The 25599-nt window shown below is 39.5% G+C and overlaps 2 protein-coding genes across 8 annotated transcripts in view; both read right to left on the reverse strand.

Annotated features, from left to right (window-relative positions):
• Window positions 1-5797, reverse strand: part of E2F5 (E2F transcription factor 5) — a 27524-nt gene extending 21727 nt beyond the window's left edge. For both annotated transcript variants that reach the window (XM_077876383.1, XM_077876382.1), the window contains exon 1: window positions 5573-5797. In XM_077876383.1, the coding sequence (XP_077732509.1) occupies window positions 5573-5797 (225 nt within the window). The remainder of the gene's footprint in view (window positions 1-5572) is intronic.
• A 10601-nt stretch (window positions 5798-16398) lies between these two features.
• LRRCC1 (leucine rich repeat and coiled-coil centrosomal protein 1) overlaps window positions 16399-25599 on the reverse strand; it is a 38595-nt gene continuing 29394 nt past the window's right edge. For 5 of the 6 annotated variants that reach the window (XM_077876392.1, XM_077876391.1, XM_077876390.1 and 2 more), the window contains 5 exons: window positions 24449-24612; window positions 20718-20926; window positions 20468-20605; window positions 18988-19123; window positions 16399-17274 (listed from right to left, as the gene is read on the reverse strand). In XM_077876392.1, coding sequence (XP_077732518.1) covers window positions 17152-17274; window positions 18988-19123; window positions 20468-20605; window positions 20718-20926; window positions 24449-24612 — 770 coding nt within the window. In that variant the 3' untranslated portion in view covers window positions 16399-17151. Of the gene's footprint in view, window positions 17275-18141; window positions 18203-18987; window positions 19124-20467; window positions 20606-20717; window positions 20927-24448; window positions 24613-25599 lie in introns of all 6 variants that reach the window. The other variant, XM_077876389.1, reaches the window with a different exon arrangement.

Consider the following 25599-nt stretch of genomic DNA (forward strand, 5'->3'; position numbering starts at 1 on the left):
TTCAGTATTGCTAGTGTTTTGTGATCTTTTGCCATTCGAATAGGTATGTCGTAGTAGCTTGTGTTGCTGTTTTATGTTTCTTTAACTTTGGTAAAATACGCAGGACATAAAATTTACCATCTTAACCATTTTTAAGTGTACAGTTCAGTAGTTTTAAGCACATTCACACGGACGTGCAACCAATGTTGCACGTTGACTCTACAACGCTTCTCATCTAGCAAATTCTATATCCGTAGTATTAGTTAAGTATTAGTAGATGCTGTAACAAAAGACCACAGACTGGGCGGCTTAAACCAGCAGAAATTTATTTTCTTACAGTTTTGGAGGCTGAAATTCCAAGATCGAGGTGTTGGCAAGTTTGGTTTCTTGTGAAGCCTCTCTCCTTGACTTGCAGATGGTCACCCTTTCGTTGTGTCCTCACACGGGCTTTTCTCTGGGGGCACGCATCCTGGCGTGCGGCTGTGTGTCTAAATTCCCCTTCTTCCCTCTAAGGACACCTGATTGGATTAGTGCCTATCCCAATGACTTCATTTTATCTTCATCATCTCTTTAAAGGCCCTATCTCCAAATATAGTCACATTCTGAGGTACCCATGGATTTTGAGAGGACACAGTCCAGTCCATTACGTGTTGACCCATTAAACAACTCCCCACTCTCCCCTTCCCCATAGTCCCTGGCTATTCTATTTTGTCTCTGTGAACTTGCCCACTCTAGTTACTTCATGTGAGTAGAATTGCTATTTTTTGTAAGCAGCATAACGTCTTCGAGGTTCATCTATGTTGTAGCCTGTGTGAAAATTTCCTTTCTTTTTAAGGCTGAATAATCTTCCATTGCATATCCATATCACATTTCATTTATTTGTCTGTCGATAGAAACTTGTAATGCTTCTACCTTTTGGTTATTGTGAATAATGCTATGAACATCGGATATATAATTATTTTTTTATGACTCTCTTTTCTCTTTGGGGTATACACTCAGAAGTGAAATTGTCCTCAGAATTTTTAAGCACGTGCTAAAGTTCTGGCTGTCTGAATCAAATATCTTTCCTTAGGCTAATCCTATCTTTATCTTGTGACACAAATCCTTTGCTTTATGTCACAAACTAAGGCCTTAAAGTATTTATTTATTCAAGGACATGTATTAATTAACTAATTATAAATGATTAGGAGTCAGGGACCTGTGAGATAAGGAACATCATAACTCCTTTATCAGGGCAGCCTGGGTGGCTCAGCGGTTTAGCACCGCCTTGAGCCCAGGGCCTGATCCTGGAGACCCAGAATCCAGTCCCATGTCGGGCTCCCTGCATGGAGCCTGCTTCTCCCTCTGCCTGGGTCTCTGCCTCTCTCTCTCCCTCCCTCTCTCTCTCACTCTGTGTCTCATTAATAAATAAATAAAACCTTAAAAAAAAAAAGTACTTTATCATTTTAACCTAAGTATCATGCAGGCAATTTGTAACATCAACAATTATAATACATTCTTAATCATGCTTTTAAAAAGTTCAAAGTGGCACCAAAATGACAAATAAATAAAATATAGAAACTCAGAAATTATATTTAATAGGAATTTCCAAAACAATATATAGATAGCTGTGACTATCTTAACAGTTCTTTAAATTCTTACTTCTGGAAAAGTAGAACCATAGTTTAATTTGTGAAATAATGTAGAATTTGCTATCAATATCCTCATTTTTAAAAAAGATTTTATTTGTTTTTTCATGAGAGACACACAGAGAGAGGCAGAGACACAGGCAGAGGGAGAAGCAGGCTCCACGCAGGGAGCTCAGTGTGGGACTCGATCCCAGGACCCCAGGATCACGCCCTGGGCTGAAGGCAGGAGCTCAACCGCTGAGCCACCCAGGTTCCCAACATATCCTCATTTTTAAAGGAGGAGCTCAGGGCGCCTGTGTGGCTCAGTCGGTTGGGCTTCCAGCTCTCAATTTCAGCTCAGGTCATGAGCGCAGGGTTATGAGATTGAGCCCCAAGTTGGTGTGCTTAGTGTGGAATCTGCTTGGGATTCTCTCTCTCCCTCTCCCTCTGCCTTTCCCCTGTTATGCGCTCTCTCTCTCTCAAATAAATAAATAGAATCTTTTTAAAAAGAAAGTAGGACCTCAATACTTTGCTCTTCTGTCATGAATAGAGGGATAAAAATAATCACGTGTTTTTCTGTAGAGGAAACATTGCTTGTTCTTACATAGATGAAAAAACTTAAATGAGAGAAGTTTTTTTTTTTTTTTTTTTTTTAAGGAATAGTAAAAGGCAGTATAGCATAAACAATAGGAAAATGGTCTACTTTCAAATCCTACTCTCTCACTTTCTACTGAGTGACACTGGGCAAGTTACTTAATGTACCAGTTTTCTCATCTGTGAAACAGGGATGTTAGGCCCCAATTTCCAAGTTGTTAAGAGCATAAAATTAGTTAATATGTATAAAAAGTCTGGAACAAACTCTCAACAAATGCTAGTTATTAGCAGCATAAATTGGCAAACCAGATTGTGAGAGGAGTCAGAGATAACGTGTCATCTCATTGGAATCAAAAGATATAACTACTGCACCCCACATCTGTAAATAAGACCATACGGTGTGGGTGCGGGAGCGGGAGGGAGATATTATATAAGTTTCTCAAATCACTTCCAAGGTGTTTCTAATCCCTAATTGTTAAATTATACTCGAACAGCTTTATTAGAATTTATCTGCTTTATTAAGCTATGTCCTCGATTAGGTATATTTTGAAGAAGAAATGCATCACCGAGATACAGCATTATGTTCTTACTTTTCAGTAGTACATGTCAAGGTTCACAATAAGAAACATCATTGGAAAGATTTCCCTGTAACATTTTTACCTACATATGATTTTACACATACATGCAAATAAATGAAAAATATATGTAAATAGAGGAAATACGTATATTTTTCATGTATATGTGAAAAACAATGATACTCAAAGTGCTCTTTAGGAGTAAAAAATCATTAATATAAAGAGACATAATGGTACTGCAGAAAACTCTGAAACTAAGAAAAATTTCAGGATGAATTAAAGTCCACTTCCTACTCACTTTCTCTGTGACTTCTGGAGAACATCTATATAGCCTTAGATCAAACAGGACGGAGTCAAAGAATTTAAGTTAGGCAAAGTTCCATTCTATTCCCAGGTGAGCTGAGATAGAAGCCCTCAAAGCTAAACCCTGAGTTTTGTTGTATCTGGGAAACCCCAAACTTCCATGATTCCCAGTTCTGAAACCACAATACATTCACACGGTAAATTCAGGATACAACTCACTGTCTAGATTTTGAATAGCAGTTCACAAGTCCTGTTTTGTGACATCTCTGGCTTTCTGTGATGGCCTCATGACTTCCTTTGAAACTCCTTAAACCGAATCCTTTTTAGTTCTTGACAATCTAAATGCTATATATGCTATAAAGCACTTTCAGGGAGGAAGCAAGGAAAAGGCTGTGGAAAGCACAAGGAATTTCCAGAGTTGGGGGAAATTCCAGGAATAAAAAAGAAGATAGTAGAAACTATTTCCCCAAATGCAAAATGCACACATTATGCCTCATCCCAATTAGGGTAATTCAATCCAACAATCACTTAATGAACACCTACTGTGCTCAGGGTAAGGAAAGGGCATTCAAAGACAAACCTCACCCCTGGGCTACACTCCAGAGGAGGGCCTGCAGTAGAAACCTTCCCGGCGACCCCAGTGGTCCTCTCCACCTTGAGGGATTACTAGAGAATGCTCTCCGGCTCAAATGCTCTTTCCCTTGCTCTTGGCACAACCTTAATGATGATCTGGGTCACACTTTCAAAGCCAAGTAAGGTGGCCCCACTGGCAACTCCCCCGGGGGTGCTGGGACCAATCAATGGTGTAAAATCAGACCTCAGGTATGGGGAAATGCCTAGGAGGGTAGGTCTACGGTGATTAATGACTTGTTAGTGATTTTTATTTGTTTTTAAAGCTTTGGTCTTTACTTAAACTTGGTGCACTGGTTGAATTTTAATTCATGTAATCACATTCTGTTCCTCCGCATTGTGGAATCCTTCCAAATCCTGCCTGGAAACGGTTAAGTCATTTTGTTTAACCCAACAGCTTCTGATGCACGTTATTGTTTGAAAAACCATAGTAAAAAAGACGAAGGACCCGTTCTCAGGGCACAGGAGAGTTTCCCGAGCACTTCCACCTCCTGGGAAGTCCTAAACCATCCGCTTCCTGTGTGACGGCACATCCCACTTCTAGAAATCTGCATCAGATACCAAATTAAAGGGGAAAATATCCAATACCCCCTCCCAGTCATCAAGATGATGAAATGGAGTGCGCAGGGACGTGGGAATTTTTTTTTTTTTTTAGATGGCTATTAGTAGTTCAACGAGGAATGATTATGGAAAGTTCACTACTTTTTTTCTTTCATTCCCAGCGTGAGGGCAAAATCGTGTTTTGTTTTGTTTTGTTCTGTTTCGAACGGGGACACGGGCTCGACTAGAAGAGCCCATCAGGACCATCGATTCCCAACAGCACAACCACCCCCAGGCCGAGCGCCCGGTGCCCCCCGCTCCGCCGCCACAGGTGGGCGCCCAGCTGCAAGGCCGCCCCCAGCCCCCCGGGTCCTGCGCCCCGAGCCCCCCGGGTCCTGCACCTCCCGGGTCCTGCACCCCCCGACTCCCGGGTCCTGCTCCCGAGCCCCCCGGGGTCCTGCTACCCCCGGGTCCTGCGCCCCCAGCTCCCCGCCCCTCGGGGTCCTCCTCCCCCGCCCCCCGGGTCCCGCTCCGAGCCCCCCGGTCCCGCTCCGAGCCACCCGGGTCCTGCGCCCCGAGCCTCCCAGGTCCTGCGACCGCCGAGCCCCCCGGGTCCTGCACCCCCGGGTCCTGTGCCCCTCGGATCCTGCGCCTCGAGCCCCCCGAGTCCTGCGCCCCGAGCACCCCGGTCCCGCTCCCGGCTCCCCCCCGGGTCCTGCGCCCCGAGCCCCCCGAGTCCTGCGCTCCCCGCCCCCCGGGTCCCGCGCCCCGAGCCCCCCGAGTCCTGCGCCCCGAGCCCCCCCGGTCCCGCTCCCCCGCCCCCGAGTCCTGCGCCCCGAGCCCCCCCGTGTCTTGCGCTCCCCGCCCCCCGAGTCCTGCGCCCCGAGCCCCCCCGAGTCCTGCGCGCCCCGCTCCCCCCGGGTCCCGCGCCCCGAGCCCCCCGGTCCCGCTTCCCCCTCCCCCCGAGTCCTGCGCCCCGAGCCCCCCGTGTCTTGCGCTCCCCGCCCCCCGGGTCCCGCGCCCCGAGCCCCCCGAGTCCTGCGCCCCGAGCCCCCCCGGTCCCGCTCCCCCGCCCCCGAGTCCTGCGCCCCGAGCCCCCCCGTGTCTTGCGCTCCCCGCCCCCCGGGTCCTGCGCCCCGAGCCCCCCGAGTCCTGCGCGCCCCGCTCCCCCCGGGTCCCGCGCCCCGAGCCACGCGGCGCGCTCCGGGTCCGGGGCCCTTTGTGGAGAGGCGGGCGCGGCGCGGGGCCGCATGGGCTGCGCGTCGGTGGGGCCCCCGCGGCCCCGGCCCTGCCCCCCGCCCCGGGCCCGCCGCGTGGCCGCCGGCCCCCGCCCCCCGCGCTCACCGCTTTGAGATCCAGGACGCCGTCCTTGGCCTCCTGCAGCAGCGACACGAACTTGGTGGTGAGCAGCCCCAGGCTCTTCTCGTGCCTGCTGCTGCCGCCCGCGAGCGGAGGCGGCGGCGGCGGCGGCGGGGGCTGCGCCTGCGGGGGCGGGGGCTGCGGCCGCTGGCCCTGGCCCTGGCCCGGCGTCGCCTGCTGGCCCGAGCCCGCGGGCTCCGCCGCCGCCATCGCGTCCCCGCGCGCCGCCACCTGCCGGGCCGCTGTGCCGAGGCCGCCGCCGCCGCCGCCGCCGGAGCGAGGGTCGCGCGGGTCCCGCCAGCAGGTGCGCGCGGCGCCCACGGGCCTCGCCCCTCCCCGACCCCGGGGAGCGTGGACGGAGCCCGCGACCGAGGGGAGGGGCAGCGCACGCGAGAGAAGGGGCCGCGAGGGGTGGGCACCCGTTTAAATGGCAGGAAGTGACGCCGCCGCCCGCCGTTGCCTGGAAACGCATTTTTCTGCGGGAAGGAGGAGCGAGCGGGGCCACGCGCCCCGGCGCCCAGGGACCGGGTCGCCGCGCCCGGGGGGCCCGCAGGGCGGCCTCGGCGGCCTCTCCCACCGGCGGGTCCTGTGCCAACAGGGTCTCGGACCAAGCGCACGGTGTTCACGGCAGAGATCATCCTTTTGGGGTTGGCACGCAGAGGAGGGCAGGGGAGGGCAGGGGAGGGCAGGGACCCGTCCCCATCCGCAATCATTCTGCAGGCCTTTGTACACAGAGAAACTCCAGGGTGGTGGGACAGGTTAGAGACCCCAGGTCTCCAGGTCTCAGGCAAGTTAGAGACCCCAGGTCTCCAGGTCTCAGGCAGGTTAGAAACCCTAGGTCTGCAGGCCTGAGACAGGTTAGAGACCTCAGGTCTCCAGGTCTCCGAGACAGGTTAGAGACTAGAGACCCCAGGTCTCTGAGACCTGCAGCCGTTGGGGGCGTTTCTTTTTTTTTTTTTTTTTTTTCCCTTTAAAGATTTTATTTACTCCTGAGAGACGGGGAGAGAGAGAGAGAGAGAGAGAGAGGCAGAGACACAGGCTAGAGAGAGAAGCAGGCTCCATGCAGGGAGGTCGTGGGACTCAATTCCGGGTCTCCAGGGTCTCGCCCTGGGCGAAAGGCAGCACTAAACCGCTGAGCCACCTGGCCTGCCCAGTTAGAGGTGTTCCTAATGCCTATTGAAATCAGATTATACTATGTTATTTAGAATATTAGGCGTTCATTGGTTTTTGTGCCTCAGTGAAACGTCAAACCATTTATGCTAAATGAGGTGGCACCCAGATCTCAGGTGTTTGCTTGTTTTAAGTCTTTTGAGGTGCGATCACAAACTTTTGAGAATCAGGTCTAAATTTTATTTTTTTAAAAAAAGATTTTATTTATCCATTCATAGAGACACACAGAGAGAGGCAGAGACACAGGCAGAGGACGAAGCAGGCTCCATGCAGGGAGCCAGACGTGGGGCTTGATTCCGGGTCTCCAGGATCACACCCTGGGCCGCAGGGGGCGCTAAACCGCGGCACCACCAGGGCTGCCCTCAGGTTTAAATTTTAAATGAATTGTTTTCACAACACTTGGAACATAGTAGATGCTCGATAAATGTCTGGTGAATGGAAATTCCATGTCACAAAATTAAGAAAGCTTCATGCCAGATTTTACTTAAAGTAACAGCAAGCTAGCAAAAAAGGGGTCCCTAAAATGAAGTGAAATATTCAGGCAGCAGCATTCACAAGTAAAACTAGACAAACCATTTATAATAAACGTATGGTTCCTATTCATAAGCCCAGAGCTTTATTAATAACCAGATAGTCTTTGTTTTAATGAAAGAACTCTAGAGGCAAAACTTGAAATTAAGTCTGAAGTAAAACATGAAAAATTCAGCTTAAAAAAGTCACACAACTTAAGTTATCTGAAAATGGTTTTTCCTGTGTGATTTGGCATTAGCAAAAGCAATGACCAGTTTTGCAAATTCATTTTATTGGTTAATAAAATTAATAAACAGTTGTGTTTCTTTTTTTTAACAATTGTGTTTCTTAAGGAGGTTTTGGTTTTAATATGAAGAGGGAACGTTCTAAAAATTTTTTTAAAAAAGAGGGAACGTTCTGCTATAGATGCTGCAATGGGAATTGATAAAAATAAAATTATTGTTATTTTTTAAAAACTTACATTTATGTTGTGCCTTAGCTAAGGTTGCCATAACAAAAATACCATAGTAATTTTCACGGTTCTGGAGGCCAGGAAATCCAAGACCAGGGTGCCAGCACGGTGAGGTTTTAGTGAGAGCTGTCTTCCTGGCTTGCAGACTTTCCCTCTTGTCCCCACAAGACAGAGACAGAAAGAGCTAGGAAGCTCCCCAGTGTCTCTTATAAGGACACTAGTCCTATCCTGAGGGCCCTATTCTCATGACGTCCTCTAAACCTAATACCTTCCAAAGGCTCCCTCCTCAAATACCATCACACTGGGGATTAGGGCTTTAAATATGAATTATGGGGGAGACACAAGTCATTCCATAGTAATACTACATAGTCTGTAGTATTACTTTATAAAAGATATTTTGGTAATTTTGAAAATACCTTTTTTTAATTTCAGTTTTTAAAGGTTTTCTAAAAAGTAATTACTGTTTTTTTTTTTTTAACATTTTATCCATTCTTTCATGAGAGAAACACACACACACACACACAGGCAGAGACACAGGCAAGGGGAGAACCAGGCTCCATGCAGGGAGCCTGACGAGGGTCTCAATCCAGGGACTCCAGGATCAGGCCCTGAGCCAAAGGTGGCACTAAACCACTGAGCCACCCAGGCTGCCCTGTTAAACTGTTGAAATTTATTTTGCAGTGTTTTTGTGTTTTTCGCTTGATTAGCTGAGGTTCAACTAGAAAATATTCACAAATCAGCCATACTTTCAATAATTCTTCAAAATCTTATGTCTGGGGCAGCCCAGGTAGCTCAGTGGTTTAGCGCCACCTTCAGCCCAGGACATGATCTTGGAGACAGAGGATCGAGTCCCATGTCAGGTTCCCTGCATGGAGCCTGCTTCTCCCTCTGCCTGTGTCTCTGCCTCTCTCTCTGTGTGTCTCTCATGAATAAATAATCTTTAAAAAAAAATCTTATGTCTGTCAGAGAAGCTAAAAATCACTTACACCACTGGTTCCCAAATTTTAATGAGAAAAATGATCTATGGTATTTGCTAAAAATGCAGATTCTTGGATACAAACCTCAAAGATGAAATCAGCATTTGTTACAAGAATTTGGCTTCACGATCTGCAATTTTTAGTTTCAGGTAATTCTCATGCATATGGTCATTCTTTGAGAAATACTGAATAAGAACATGAAAAATAATAAAATTCTTTTCCTTAAAAACTGCTAAAGATCAGAGACTGATAATACAAAAGTCTCCTGAATATTGTTGAATCTTTTTTGAAATTTCTGCTAATGAAATTGTTTAGGAAACATGAAGTTAAAAAGTCAAAATACAAATAATCATCAAAAGAAAAGGGGTGCCTGGCTGGCTTACTCAGTGGAGCATACATCTCTTGATTTTGGGTTATGAGTTCAAGCTCCACATTGGGTATAGAGATTACTTAAAAATAAAATCTTAAAAAAAAACAAAAAAACAAAAAAATATTACAGTCATGTCATAACATGGTAGTTAAATGAGAAAATCCAACCCAAGTTTTTAATAAAAATTTTTAAAGATTTTTTTTTAATTTTTAAATAATCTTTACACCCAATGTGAGACTTGAAATCACAACCCTGAGATCAAGGTCACATGCTCTACTAGTTGAGACACCCAGGCGCCCCAATCAAATTTTATTTTCATCACTGATGATGGCATACTGATTTTTAAATGCAGGAACATACTTAGTGGTCATGATTGGTTGGAACTTCCAAATTTCAGGTCTCCTTTGCATTAACAAATTTCCATCAGGAGGCTACCTCCAACAGCTTTGTTACTCTCTTGCTTAATCCTTTCTAAGTTATTAAGGACACAATTTGGCTTTTTGTTTGTCTTTTCCAAACCTTGCAACACTCAAACATCTATCTTCTGCACTTTTTAGGTAAAACAAACAAACAAGCAACACAATACTACCAAAAAACAACAAACTTAGTTAAGAAATATGTTTCAAGGATTATTAATCCTCTCATTATGATAAACAATATTATTCTTTGTCCACCGAAAACCTCTATGGTACAACAATATGAACAATAAAGACCTTGTTTTCACAAGTTTGTGCCCTATCAGTAGAAACAGGAAATGCAAATTACATTTTAACATACATAGAAATATAATTCACATACATTAGAATTTAAATTTGGTATGGTGACTTGTATTCTACTGTACTGCACTATCAAGGCAGTTTACAGAATGAGCACATATGTAAAAAATATGGGATGACATTAAAAGAAACAGGCACCTGGGTGGCTCAGGCGGGTAAGGGTCTGCCTTCAGCTCAGGTCATCATCTCCAGGTCCTGCGATTGAGGTCCTGGGATTGAGCCCCACATCCCTGCTCAGCGGGGAGCCTTCCTCTCCCTCTCACTCTGCCGCTCCCCCTGCTTATGTGTGCGCTATCAAATAAACAAAATCCTTAAAAAGAAAGAAAGAGGGATCCCTGGGTGGTGCAGCAGTTTAGCGCCTGCCTTTGGCCCAGGGCGTGATCCTGGAGACCCGGGATCGAATCCCACTTCGGGCTCCCGGTGCATGGAGCCTGCTTCTCCCTCTGCCTGTGTCTCTGCCTCTCTCTCTCTCTCTCTCACGGTGTGACTATCATTAATAAGTAAAATAAAATAAATTAAATTAAAAAAAAGAAAAAGAACAAATAGTTTTCTCTAAAGTTCCTTAAAGAGCAATTCTTGGGATGCCTGGGTGGCGTAGTCAGTTGAGCATTCGACTCTTGGTTTCAGCTCAGTTCATGATCTCAGGATTGTGAGATCCAGCCCCACATCAGGTTCTGTGTGGAGTAGTCGGCTTGGGAGTTTCTCTCCCTCTGCCCCTCCACCACACCACCTTCCCCCGCACTCTCTCTCAAATATTTTTTTTTAAATTCTAATTCTCATCATCATAAAGTTAACGCTTATAATCCGATGTGTGGAGTCTGAATTACAACCATGCATGGTCAAATAGAAGAGCAAGAAATTCAAGTTTGTTCAACAAAATATAATTTGAGTTTACACTGCAAGCTTCTATTTACTTATGCATGAACAGTCCTCCGACTACTCTTCTAGATAAAAGGGGGAGACAAATAGGGTCAAACATTTACTGAAATTGAACATCATTTAGACTCTTCTGAAAAATCAAGTCGCTTAGCAACTCTCTTCATTGGAAACATGATTGATAACACCATTTCTTTGACATTTTAATAAGGTAAAAATGCTTATCACTATACTACCAAAGCTTAAGATGACAGCTTGTCCAAATAATGAGTCATCACATAAAGACCTCCTGTTCATAATTCATCGCCTCAATTAAGACACAAACTTATACATAGCACCCTCCAATACAAGCCCTTTGGCAACTAAAACCTTGTGTCAAATGAACGTTGAGAACTTTTGGATTTATCACCAAGAGGGAGTGATTCTAAGTCAAAAGTGTTGTCTAAAAAAAATTTCTCACCAGTAATGATCCCCACATCATTCAATTCCTTGTGCAGTACCAGGAAACCTATTCCCTAGAATGAAAAATAGAGCACTCTAAATAAATAAGTAAATCCTTCAAGATAAAGACAAAAAGTATCCAAGAATTATCTAAGCATAATATATGTACTATACTATTTTGTTCTGTAATTAAACTGCTTTGTTTATAAAATACATATATAATTATAAAACAATAATTTATTCAGCAAAAATTAAATTCAGACTCATCAGTGGATATCTTCCACGTAATTTATGTTAGCCATAAACATTACCAAATCAAATAATATGTGCTTTTAGAATCTCCGCAAAAAAATGCTTTGTAAGACAGAAAAAATGGAAAAGCCAAAATACTACCTTTGGGATCTTTCATCAGTCCATAGACCATCCCATAATTTGTTTTTTCCAATGTGTGCTACACATTCTACTAGTATTACACAGAATGATTTTAGATGACATATGGTCAAGTAGTTTTTAACTGCAATACTTGAGTGACTAATGTGAATTGGGAAAATTTTATTTTCCCTCAGTCTTTTTCTCTTTCTTTCTTCTTTCTTTCTTTCTTTCCTTCTTTCTTTCTCTTTCTTTTCTTTCTTTCTTTCCTCTTTTTTCTTTTTCTTTTTCTTTCTTTCTTTCTTTCTTTCTTTCTTTCTTTCTTTCTTTCTTTCTTTCTTTCTTTCTTCTTTCTTTCTTTTTCTTTCTTTCTTCTTTCTTTCTCTTTCTTTCTTGTATATGTTTTTATTGGAGTTCGATTTGCCAACATATAGCATAACACCCAGTGCTCATCCTGTCAAGTGCCCCCCTCAGTATCTACCACCCAGTCACCCCATCCCCCCTCCCATCTCCCCTTCCACTACCCCTTGTTTGTTTGAATTGGGAAAAATTTAAAACAAACACAACCAGAACATCAAAGTAGTGATTTGACTTATATTGGGATAAAAAGAGGTAATTTTTAAAAAGATTTTATTTGACAGAGAGAGCACAAGCAGAGGGAGGGGGAGAAGTGAGCTCCCTGTTGAGCAGGGAGCAGGGAGCCCAATTCCTATTGCCTGATAGTGATAAAAATCCTGGAAAGATTTCAAAAATTCTTATGGTATTGAGGCCCTAAATTTTCAAGGTTGTAAAAACAACCATGTCTTTAGGTTTGAATAAGAGGATATTTCAAGAGTTTGATAATATTTTAAACAATCCAACTTCATTTATAAAGCGCTGCTTAATTAGATCTGTGTGAGAGAAGACTACAATTTGTACACTTCTTGAAGAAAGAGAAAGCAAAATTGAGTCTAATTACAGTTGTTGTAACTACCAACTAACTGATATAACTACTCCTAAATATAATCTTTTTCCAAAGCCTGATAGGAGTCATGCTGGAAAACTGCACAGCAGCCTCTCGGAAAAGAATGTTCAGAAAAGAACATTTTGATGTGATGAGTCTCAGAGAAGACTGCATGGGTTGCTCCTCCTAAAATTCACTTCCAGTAAAACCAAAGAAAGCATACCCAGTATAAAAAGGAGATTTATATATATTATTTATAAATATTACATCTTAACTTATATATTGTGTTTCTATATTATATTTATAAATATATTATTTATATATTATAATATACATTTTTATATATAATCATTTTATATACATAAAATGATTACCATTTCCTGAAAGCCTGATCGTATCTTTCAACAAGAGCCGGAGGTAAGGATAAGGATCATGAAGATTTGTTTCTCTAGCTTTTGTTCTGGCTTTTGTCATAAGTTCTCTTGTATAGGTGTTTGTTTTGCTTTGTAGGTGGCTGTGTGCCTGATTTGCCTTTCAGGGAGTGACAGTGGAGAGACTGGGCAAGGGACTCTAGCCAGGACAAGGCATAGCTATCTGACTGGAAGCAATCAGGTCAGACTGTGACTCATACCGCAGGATGTGACAATAAATGTTGGAAACACCAGCGTGACAGAGTCATAATAAAGGCTACAGTCAGACTCTACTCACTCTGAGCAGTAGTTTCATATTGCCAAAGAAGTAGAGAAATAAGAGATAACTGGGCCCACCATCAGTGGTGGTATCAGTAGCCCATAAATGACAAATCAGATGGGATAGCAAGACTTCTAGATGAAAATCTCCCAAATGAACTAAGTAGTCACAACTTTGGTGGTGGACTCCTCAAAATTATGGACTCTTAATTGTTGCAGATTTATTTACTGGAACTTGTAATGATGAGTTCAACCTAAGGACATTACTGCCTCATCCACTGCATTAATATTTAAATATTAGTGGGGTTTGGTGAAGGAAGGGTGGCAGCTGCTGTTTATTTCCTGGTATCTCAACAAAAAAAAAGAGAAGATAAACTGCTATCCCTCCAAACACTCAGGGTTTGGCCATGTGAGTGAACATTTTGGGATTTCAATGGATGACAGCAGGTAAGATATCTTTTCCAATTATCCCCCAGTATATTAAACTGGAACTTCTATGCCTAACATCCCAGCCTTGGAGGGGCTCAGTATTGAAGACCCAGATCTTGGTTTCAGGAATTTGGGGGCTGATACGCACTAACATAAGCTAGAAGACTAGTGAGTTTAAGCCTAGGTACTTTTAAATCACGATTTTGGATTCAGGGGTGGGAGGGGGATTGAATGAAGGCAGTCAAAAGGTACAAAATTAAAGCTATAAGATATTTAAGTTTTGGGGATGTAGTATACACTATGAGTATAGTTAACAGTTGTATATTGCATATTTCCAAGTTGCTCAGAGTAGATGTTAAAATATCACAAGAAAAAAAACTGTGCTGTGTGGTAATGGATATTATTAAACTTGTGGTAATAACTTCACAATATATATATACACATATGTCATTATGTTGTATACCTTAAACTTCTACAATGTTACAGGTCAGTTGTATCTCCATATAACTGGGGGAAAAAGATTTTTGGATCCAGGTTACCGTGTAGGCAGCCCTTCTTGGGCCCCACAACTCAGAAAGCCAAATGATTTTTTAAACCTCTGGAATCTTTAATTCTTACTTATGCCATGCCCCTTCCCTCTGCCCCCAGACACAGCACAGGTCAATATAGAGCCCAATTCCTCTAGCGTACCTTTTCTCTGTGATTTCTAATTTGACTCATTGGTTATTTAGAAGTTACTGTTTAATTTGCAAATATTTATGGACTTCTCACATTTCTTTCAATTTCAGTATTTTTACTATGTGGGTGTGGCTATGAATTTTTCCTACTTGAAGTTAGCTCCTTTGGAGTGTAAATTCATGATTTTCATCAAATTTGGCAAGCTGAGAGCCACTATTTCTTCTTATAGGTTATATATTTTATTTAGAATTTACATGTATCACTCTTTTCTCGCTCCTCTCCTTTGGTATTACGCTATATGATGGTGCACTTAATGCAATCCACATTTGATGTTAGCTTTTCTTTAATATTAAAAAAAAAGTAAATTTTTTTTTTCTTCAGTATTTTTTCTCTTCTTCAAATTACATAATCTCCAAATTCAGATTCTTCTGCTGGGTCAAATGCATTGTAGAACTCTTAAAATAACATTTCATTAAAAAATATTTGTCTTTATTCTTTATTTGGTGAGCACTATTAACATACCTTCCTTCACTTCTTAAGCATGCTTTTAGTCCATTGAACATGATTGCTTTGAAGTCTTCTTTTATCTAACATCCAGGCCCTCTTACACATTATTTTCCTTGCCTGCTTTTTTCACCCTCTGAAGGAGTCTTTTTCTATTTCTTTGCATTTTTTTTTTTTTAGGTGAAAACTAGGCATTTTAAGGAATCTATTGCTGTTCTTGCAGAGATTTAGTTAAGTTTTCTTGAAGGAATGTTTCTTCCTTTGCTGTATGCTCTTCAATTTTCAGACTTTAAATGGGTGCTTTAAAATATTTTACAGGTCGCCTGGGTAGCTCAATTGGTTAAGTGTCTGCCTTTGGCTCAGGTCACGATCTGGGGTCTTGGGATGGAGCCCCATATTGGGCTCTTCCCCTCAGCAGGCAGCCTGTTTCTCCCTCTTACCTTCCACCTGCTCCTGTTCTCTCTCAAATAAATACAATCTTAAAAAGAAATAAAAAAATAATAACTTTTTACCAGTTGTGGTTGTTTTGCTGGAAAATACATCCAGAGTTCCTTGTGATGCCATTTTAAAAGTGGAAACTACTATGTTGATTTTCCTAGTATGATTGGGTTATTTTCTTAGTGGCTGTGTAGGAATTACAATATGCATTTTATCAGTCATCTTTAGCATTAATCTAGCAAAATAAATGACTTTAATAACTATTTCCTTCCCCGACTTTATGTTTTGTCACACATCTCACCTATACATGCTGTAAATTCAATATAGTACTGAAGTTGTTATATACAATGTCTTCTAATTAACAGAAGAAAAATAAATTTGTATAGTCGTATGGGAACTTAACTACATGTTTACTGTTCCTAATATTACTCATTTCTTCCAGTGGATTTGAGTTACTGTCTCAAATCATTTTCTTTCTGCCTTTAGAACTTCCAACATTTCTTTTAAGGTTGGTTGGCCAGCGATACATTTTGTCAATTGTCTAAACATGCCATTTTTTTGCATTTATCTTAACAGTTTTGCTGGAAGTAGATTCTTTTTTTGGGATGTAGAATTCTCGGTTGACTTTTTCCCCCATACCTGAAGTATGTTACTCACTGCCTTCTGGCCGCTGTTTCTTTCTTTTTTTGGTCTTTACTTTCTGATAAGAAGTCAACAGTTAATTACATTGTTCCTTTACATAAATCATATTTTCTTGCTGCTTTCAAGAATTTCCAGGAGTTTGACAATAAACTGTCTGTTTATCCTGGATATTATTGAAGTTCTTGGATTTCTGGGTTAATCTTTTCATCAAATTTAGGAATTTTTTAGCTATTATTTTTCCAATTGTTTTTTTTATGCCCTGCCCTCCCACTCCCACTGTGCATGTTGGTATGCTTGATGTCATCCCACAGATTTCAATAAGTTTGTTCTAACGAAATGGAGCCCTCTCTTTTAGAGGCCTTTACATTTTTTTCTGATTGCATTTAATTTTTAAAACTTAGCTCAGGGGTGACTGGGTGACTCAGCTGGTTAAGTATCCAACTCTTGATCTCGGTTCAGGTCTTGATTACAGCCCTACGATAAACAAAACAAAACAAAACAAACCCAAAAAACCTCAAACAAATTAGTTCAGTGGCTATTAGTTAAAAATGTGATATTATATTCATTCTTTTAGAAATAGTACTTAGGTTTTTGTTCTGCATACATAGCAACATAAGAGATGGCAAAATGAAAATCAGCTTTCTATACAGTGTGATTAGAAGGGAAAATAAAGGTGCAACAGTAGCGTTCCTTTTGAGGAACGTACAATGTTTACAAAACCTTAAATGTTATCTCTCATGAAGAAGTCATATGCATTTATAAAAAAGAGGCCATTATGAGTGATGTGGAGATGTTTTGTTAAGAATCCCACATCTTTTATCATATAGACTTCAAATACTTTTCAGCTACACTTACGAGCATTTAAAAAAAATGGAGCTACATCAACTAAAGGATGACCAATAAATATAATTAGTTCTTCAACACAACAAAGTAACAACGATGAAAGTACTTTCCCTCATATAGTCCAAATACTAATGTTAATTTCCATTTACATATTTGAACGCAAATGTGTAATTACCAAACAATGTATAGCACAGAAACAAGAAAGTGTTGTAAGTCTAGTTATTTTGATAGGTTTTTCTAAAACACATAATTAACAATTTATTATAAAAACCTACATATACAATTAAAAATACTTCAAAAGTCTTTTAAAATATAATCAGAATGAAATGTGTAGAAAGAGGCATTTCAAAGTCATAGCAGTTACTACTATTACAATATTTAATAATTTTTACAATAGGTCTGCTGTTCCATTTCAATTAAATTCCTTCTCAGAACTATCACATTTCTTGCTGAATTTCAGTCAGAGCAAGAGCAAGTTGCTTAATTTTTTCTTCCATTGCTTTTTTGTTCTTGCATGTTTCTTGCAGAAGTTCACGCATTTCTTCTTCAACTCGATGAACCTAAATCAACATGTAAATTTTACATTTAAATTTTTTAAAGAAAATCTATTTTAAAAATGCATTCTGGAAAAAAAAAGTCAAACTTTACTCTCATGAATTTTGTAACTTGTAGTATTCATTTAAGGCAAAGAGGTAAGTATAACATAACTTGTTCAAATACTAATATTCTATACAAAGTACTTACATTTATATTGTCTAGATCTCACAGGTTCTTGTGATGAGCACATGGTAATTTAACTGTATTTTAGAGCTTAGAAAATTTGTTCAAGGATGTGCAGTTTCTCAGCACATATGAACAGAAACTCAGTCTTCTGACTTAATCTTTCCACTGTCCTGTGCTACATATGAATGAGTCATGAGTTCAACTAAAACATCAGTTCCTTATAGACTTGTAAAACCAAAATTACCTCCCTTCCCAAAGAAATACTTTAATCTAGCCTATTGCATTTCTAAAATCACTGTTGGTTATAAATTACCATCTTTTTGAGAGTTAATTTTATCATTTCTTCCTCTGTATTCTTCTAGGATTCTCTGTATTAGATACTATTAATTTCTGCTTAAAACTTTCTCCTATGACAACATTCTGATAGTGCTATCAATATGACCATTCCTTTCTGTTCTGTTTCCTAATCTCTAATACAGATTTCCTAATTCTTTTCTCTTAGAAAACTAATGTTTAAATTATCATCTTTATGTAATAATTTATAATTGTTTTCACGATTATCACATTTAAGCTCTGGTGCCATTTCTGCAACTAACAGATACATCCGTTTGATATTACACATCATAATGGCATCAGAGGTCCAAAATTAAATTCAGTATTTTCCTTTCAACTAAGGGCCTAATCTTATCTTTATTTGGTATTACCTGATGCACCCTTGTTAACACTTGGTAGATTTTAAAGAAAACTTCTGAAACATCTGTTGACCTGAAATAAAATAAAGAACTACATTTTGAACAAGTTATACTTCCTTATTGTCATTATTTCCAAAGATCTTGTTGCTTCTTTTTTTTTTCTCACAGACTCCTGAGGGTAATGTCACCTAATCACACCACTGCCATTACAATTATATGGAGTTACAATTTGTTCATGAACTCTTTCCCAGTTAATTGATTTCTGAATCTCTGTCTCACAGCTCAGTTTCTAGTGCTATTAGTGCTGCTTCAAAATCAAGGGAAATTTAAAACTGTCCACTCATCTAGTGGATATCAACAAAGGGGTCATATCAAACCAAACTGTTGAGTTTTAAAAATACCTGAATCTAAACAGAGACTTAAGAAATTAAAGTCTCTCAGGGGAAGCTCATGAATGTATAATATTAAAAAACTCTATATAGATGTTTACCTCTGATTTATAACATCACCCTAAATCCCTCTGTCAAATGATATCCTGATATTAAATGATATCATTCAAGATGATCAGTGATAGTCTTTTTTTTTTTTTTTTAAAGATTTATTTATTTATTTATTCATGAGAAACACACACACACAGAGGCAGAGACACAGGCAGAGGGAGAAGCAGGCTCCATACAAGGAGCCCGACGTGGGACTTGATCCCCGGTCTCCAGGATCACATCCTGGGCTGCAGGCGGCGCTAAACCACTGTGCCACCGGGGCTGCCCGATCAGTGATAGTCTTAAACCATAATTAATAAAATACTGTTTGGAAACTTTTTCTAAAATAGTGATGGATTGTACTTTTTGTTTATAGTACCTTTAAATTTGCAGAATCGATGTATTTCTGCTTTTCACTTGCCAGTTGTATTATTTCAGCGTGATGAGCTTCAACAATTGCATCAACTTGTTTTTTAAAGGCATCATCCATACTATGAAGCTTTTCCACGGCATCCCTTAAAAACAAAAAACTCATTTATCTTTGTGCATAAAATTAGGATTTTTTTCTTCTTAAATGGCAACTCTTATATTCAAATTTTAATGGAATTATAACTCCATTAAGCAGCAAAGGGCTATCTTGGGTAACTAAAGATATAAGTAGTTCATCGTCCATCGTACCATCTACGAAAATTTGTTACACTTTCTCTAAAAGTTAAGAGTACTTTGCTTCTCATTTATTTGGAGCCTAAGGATATGATTTATAAAAACATTCACAGAGGACTATTATCAATCTTTTTCCATGTGTTTGTAGTATGATAATTTGAGAGATATATATTATAGGCAGGTTTAAATTTATGAATTATGTGTGTCTGACTTCTCTATGCTAAGGATTAACAGTTAACACCCTATGTTAGTAAATACATTAAGTAGTATTCACTAGGGCAGCCCTGGTGGCGCAGCGGTTTAGCGCCGCCTGCAGCCCGGAGTGTGATCCTGGAGACCTGGGATGAGTCCCATATCAGGCTCCCTGCATGGAGCCTGCTTCTCCCCCTGCCTGTGTCTCTGCCTCTCTCTCTCTCTCTCATGAATAAATAAAATCTTAAAAAAAAAAAAGTATTCACTAAATTTTAGTGCTAAGTTTCTTAGAGGCAAAAAACCAATTCCTTTACATTAAATATGAATAATTTTATTATAAAAAATCTGTAACGAATACATTTTCTGCTTTTGGAATAGCTCATAGTAATAGTGGATTGACATTACGTTCATGAATCAAGTCTTTTTTTTTTAAAGATTTTATTTATTTATTCATGAGAGACGAGAGAGAGAGAGAGAGAGAGAGAGAGAGAGAGAGAGACAGGCAGAGGGAGAAGCAGGCTCCCCACAAGGAGCCTGATGTGGAACTCGATCTCTGGACCCTGGGACCACACCCTGAGCCAAAGGCAGATGCTCAACCACTGAGCCACCCAGGCATCCCGAATCAAGTCTTTTTTTAATCCCAGTTGCAACACTTAGTAGCCATTTGACTTAAGGGTAAGTTACAAGCTCTGCATTAAAGTTTTTCAACTAATGGGGCGCCGGGGTGGCTAAAAAACTCATAAAAGCTATATATATCTATATCTATATCTATATACATAAAGAAACATATACACAAAATTAAAACCTCACATCAAACATTTGAGGTAGGAATTGTAATTATCTTCATTTTATAGATAGAATGGAAATAAAGTACTTGGCAAAACACATAGTCCAACATGTGTTTAGCCCTTTTCTCTTTCCTTCTTTTTACATATCTCACCCATCCCAATTCAGTGTATATTATATTTAAAGATCTCCCACATACTTTAGGACTTAGTGCTTACTTTTGTAGTTCAATACTTTTGTCTCTTTCTGCTTTAAGTTTCCTTTCCTTGTTTTCAAATTTTTCTTTCACTTCTTTTACTTGCATTTCAAGATGACTTAGAAGCTCTCCTTTATCATGCCATTTCTGATTAAGTGTACTAATACAAAAAGAAACAATTTAGAAATAAAACCGGTTATATGAAATTATTTAGCCACATTTTATTTCTCAACAGGAAATACTGTATAATACAGTATTACGCTGTATAATACCTGTAAGCTTTTCTAATTTCCTCAAGTTCTAATTCCTTTATTTTCAACTGTTGTTTTAGTTTTTCTTTTCTTTCATTGTGTCTTTCTAGTTTTTCAATTATGTCATCCAGTTGTGAAGATTTTTCATCAAGCTGTTCTTGAGTACATTTCTGTATTTCAGTCATCTTCTCTTGTAATATTTTGATTTGTTCTTCTCGTTCTTGTAAACACTTCAAGAAAAAAAAATCAGCACTTTACTTTTATTAACCCTAAATGTCTCATTTTCTAATTGTTTAGATATGGTTTAACACTGTTCTAAAAATCTCAGATTAAAAAATTAAAATGAATTTTTATCGAATGTTTTCAAAGAAATTTACAGGACATTTTAAAATCACAATCAATAAGAAACATCACTACTACTTTAATGCTATTAAGAAAAATTAAATTTTTATCCCCTTCACATTTTTTATTTCAATAAGTAGCAATTATCAATCATAGAGGGAGAGGAAAGGAAAAGAAAGCAGCACAATTACCACTTCTGCATTAGAAAAGATGCTTTCATACAGAAACAGAAAATTCTGGGTGAGTGACTGATACAGCAAAGACTGATATTCACAGTTATGTACGGCACAAATTATACTGCTATTTCAACTGTATTAAACAGAAGTGCTTTCTGCATCAGGATGAACAAATACTTTTCTTCAAAATAAAATACGATTTTATCACTATTAAAATGCCATAAAGGGCGCCTGGTGGCTCAGTTGGTTAAGCATCTGCCTTTAGCTCAGGTCATGATCCCAGGATCCTGGTATCAAGCCCCACATACCAGAGAGCCCCACACATCAGACTCCCTGCTCTTTCCTCTCCCTCTGCAGCTCCCCCTACTTGTGCTCTGTCAAATAAATAAGTAAAATCTTAAAAAAAAAAAAATTAAAACATAAAATGTCACATAAAAACAGGTCTTATAACTCCCAAAACATTTTTTTTTCTATCTTCTATACTGTGAGCCAGATTTTAGCCTGCATTTACATACAGGATACAAATCAAAGGATAATGAACGATCAAAACCACCGTAAGTACAGTTAAATATTTGCAGGTACTAGGCTTCATATAGGTTATTTATTCCAGTGAACATTTGTTTGCTTTATGAGGGCATGGATGTCTGAAATAGCCCTGTCAATATACCAACTACTGGTATCAGTCTCTGCGAGTGAGAAAAGATGAAATTGGTGGCTCTGATTTTTATAACCTGTTTTCTCTGCCCCCCCCCCCCCCCCCTTCTGGGAAGAAGACAGAGGCAATCAAATACGGGAAAAGGCTAACTTAAGTATGTATTCATAAGTATTATAAGGAATGTGGTTCAACTCCTCGGTGTGTTACATATCTAAAAATTCTAAAGCAAAGATGTTGGGTAGTCTTGTAGTCTGACCAACAATTGCACAGAAGTCATGAATTGTTTATTTTCTCCCCATGACTCTCTGAAGCACTTAAGAATGAGCAGTCTTGACACATATTACAAGAGTCCAAAAGAGTTATAAAAGAGTCTTATGAAATAACCCTATTAATAATAAAAAAAAAAATAACAAGCATTGCATCACCGGAGAGTACTGTGAGGCACATATACAAAAAAATATGAAAATAACACATGGGGAGGAAACAATAAAAAAAAATTTCAGCTTCTGATTTCCATAGTCAGAAGCTAATTATAGAATCTATTTAACTGAAAATAACAAACTCCAAACTGAAAATGTCAAATATCATTATCATATTCATTTGCCTTTTGAAGACTTGTTTTTCTACATAAACTTTCCGTCTGAGCCCCTACTTTCCCATTATTTTGGGCTAGAGACAAACCTGAGAAACATCAGTAACAAACTTGGAAAGACCAGGAGGATTTCTATTTTATGAACATCTAATTTAACAATGGTTAAGGGTCATTACCCATTTTAGTTATTAGTGATGATGAATTTACTGCTGAAAGAAATTATGCCAAACTATCTGTTATATGATTAGTGGGAAAGCACCATTGATCCTTTTATCTTTGAGGCTGATGCAATGTTCTTTAGAGTAAATGTAGTACATTGTGGGAAAAAAAAAGGGCTGAAGTTTAAAAAAAAAAAACAACTCCAAATCTAAAACTAAAACTCATCTGTGTCTCAGATCAACTGTATCATTCATTACTAGTCATTTCCTTCCCGCTTAGAGATTGACAAGACAGTAGTCTTCCAGTAGCTTTGTCAAAAACAATGTATTATGCCCAGCATATCATCTGCTTTGCCTTGTGAAATTTAAAAGCAAATCACAAGTCTTTGTGTTTCATATTTAGCTTAACTCAAAGGAAAACATGTTTGGCTAGGCTTCTAAAACAAGAAAAAGGCTTACTGCACTTCAATAATTTTCACTGCAGTTTGGCATGTATGACAGATATATTTGAAATTATGGATATACTGAAGCCAAATTCAGCTGAGAGAATACTGATGTAATTATTTAGGGTGATACAGTTCAGGCATACACAGCCTAAATCTAACTATGGATATAGCAACACGGTGATAAATGTTTATTTTCTGTACTTGATAAAGTTCTCAAGGAGATTAGAAAGGACTTAGAAAAAGAAAAGTAAATCTTAGGTAATCATTGCTACTTTGAAGAAAATGAATTAACTTCAATGGGTGTTAATCTCATTTAGAAGTTTCTTAAAAACTCTTCTCAGTTTTTATACTTTAAGAGAGAATCTCTTGAAGAAAATTCTGGAGATCAATTTGATTCAGTGCTCAACGTAACTTTCAAAAAATTTCCCTGGAAAATTTTCATGTCACATGCTTTTTTTTCTTTTTAAAAGATTTTTATTATTTGAGAGTGTGTGCCCATGTGTGCACACACACTTGTAAACATGGGGGAGGGGCGGGGGAGAGAGGCAGACTCTCCACTGTGCAGGGAGCCTAACACAGGGCTCTAGCCCAGGACCCTGAAATCATGCCCTGAGTTGAAGACAGACACTTAACCAACTGAGCCACCCAGGCACCCATGTAACATACTTTGAAGCAACCAATCCTTTTAGTTATCTCTCTTAAGATAGGCCATATTGAAGGAGAGAGTAAAAATGTTTTTCCCTGGGAACAAGCATGAACTTTCACAAACTATGTTTTTAAATATAGAATAGTTTTTGAGAAGTGATTTAGCAACACTGGAAGATCCTAAACAATGCTCTAAAAGGGGGTTTGAAATAGGTAAAACATGAATTTTCTTAAGATTCCTAACCCTTTATTGACACTATTTCCAGTTATTTCACAGGCTGCAATATTACCCCATAAAATTTTGAGGTAAAAGCAATTAAAAATTAATAAATAAAAGCCTTACAGTCTTTCTTTTTTTTCAGTTATATTATTTTTTTTTAATTTTTATTTATTTATGATAGTCACACACAGAGAGAGAGAGAGAGGCAGAGACATAGGCAGAGGGAGAAGCAGGCTCCATGCACCGGTAGCCCGATGTGGGATTCGATCCCGGGTCTCCAGGATCACGCCCTGGGCCAAAGGCAGGCGCTAAACCACTGCGCCACCCAGGGATCCCCCCTTACAGTCTTTCTAACAGGCAAAGGGCATGTATTATACCAGATATCATATACACATGATAATCTGTCCCAAATTCTCCAACAGTCTGGATCCTTTGAGACAGATATTTATTGGATAATTTGATCCACAGATTTACAATCTGCCACATGCTCTTTTCCCAAAATAAAATATCAAACTTACACTTTTTAATTTTCCAATGGTTTCAGTTTGGTCTTCTATGATTTTGCACTTAATTCTTAATGCATCATTATCACATTCATTTGTCTTTCTTAAAGACTCATTCTCTCTACATAAACTTTCAATTTGAGCCTCTAATTTCCCACGATTTGAGATGAGAGATGTACCTGAGAAATAAACATCATCAGTACCAAACTGTAAAAGACCTTGGAGGATTTGTATTTTATGAACATCTACTTTAACAATGTGTAATACAGTAAATAAAAAGAAAATCTGAATAAAAACTCAAAATATATAAAGCAGAATAGAAAGGGAAGGGGAAGAGAACCCAAAGGCCTTTTAAACACCTGCTGCTATTTGGAAAACCTACAACTACGAATCAAAAACAAGGAACTGAGACAGGTAATACTTAATTGGTCAAATTATGGCATTCAAACAAAAATATCATATTCAAGATTCTCATATCGAAAGGACAAATGAGCAAATTCTCCATTAAAACTAACATTTAGCCATTCATAATTTGTAAAGTTTCTACGAATGCCATAAAACAGTGTCTATCTCTTGCTTTATAGTGACAGGAAAAGAAAGGAGACTAAGTAAATTTACCTAAACCTAAATTGGTTTTCGTTCATACACTATCGCACATTTCTCCACACAAGATAAATGTTACATTTTAGAAAGTTTTTTTTAGAATACTGTATAATTTAAAATCACTATATTAGAAAGAGTTATTCCAATGACTTAGTTATAGCACTGTAAAGGTATACCTGTTCAGAAAAGGAACCAAGTTATATTGGGAAGAAAACCACCACCACCACCACCACCACATCAGAGCTCTAACTTCATAACTAGTGTAATATATTCACACCTTAGGAGGCATATAATTTGGCTGTTTGGCTGGCAAATGCCTACTTATCTTTCCATATAGTCACCTTATTTTTCATGTGTATTAGGGCAGAGTTAATAAGCCCTCTTCTCATCAATACCCAGATTTTTTTCTTTTTTTAAGATTTTATTCATTTATTCATGAGAGACACAGAGAAGCAGACACACAGGCCGAGAGAGAAGCAGGTTCCATGCAGGGAGCCTGATGTGGAACTCGATCCTGAGACTCCGGGATTATGCCCTGAGCCAAAGGCAGACGCTCAACCGCC

This window comes from Canis aureus, chromosome 28, assembly GCF_053574225.1.
Source record: "Canis aureus isolate CA01 chromosome 28, VMU_Caureus_v.1.0, whole genome shotgun sequence".
NCBI classification, from domain to species: Eukaryota; Metazoa; Chordata; class Mammalia; order Carnivora; family Canidae; genus Canis; species Canis aureus.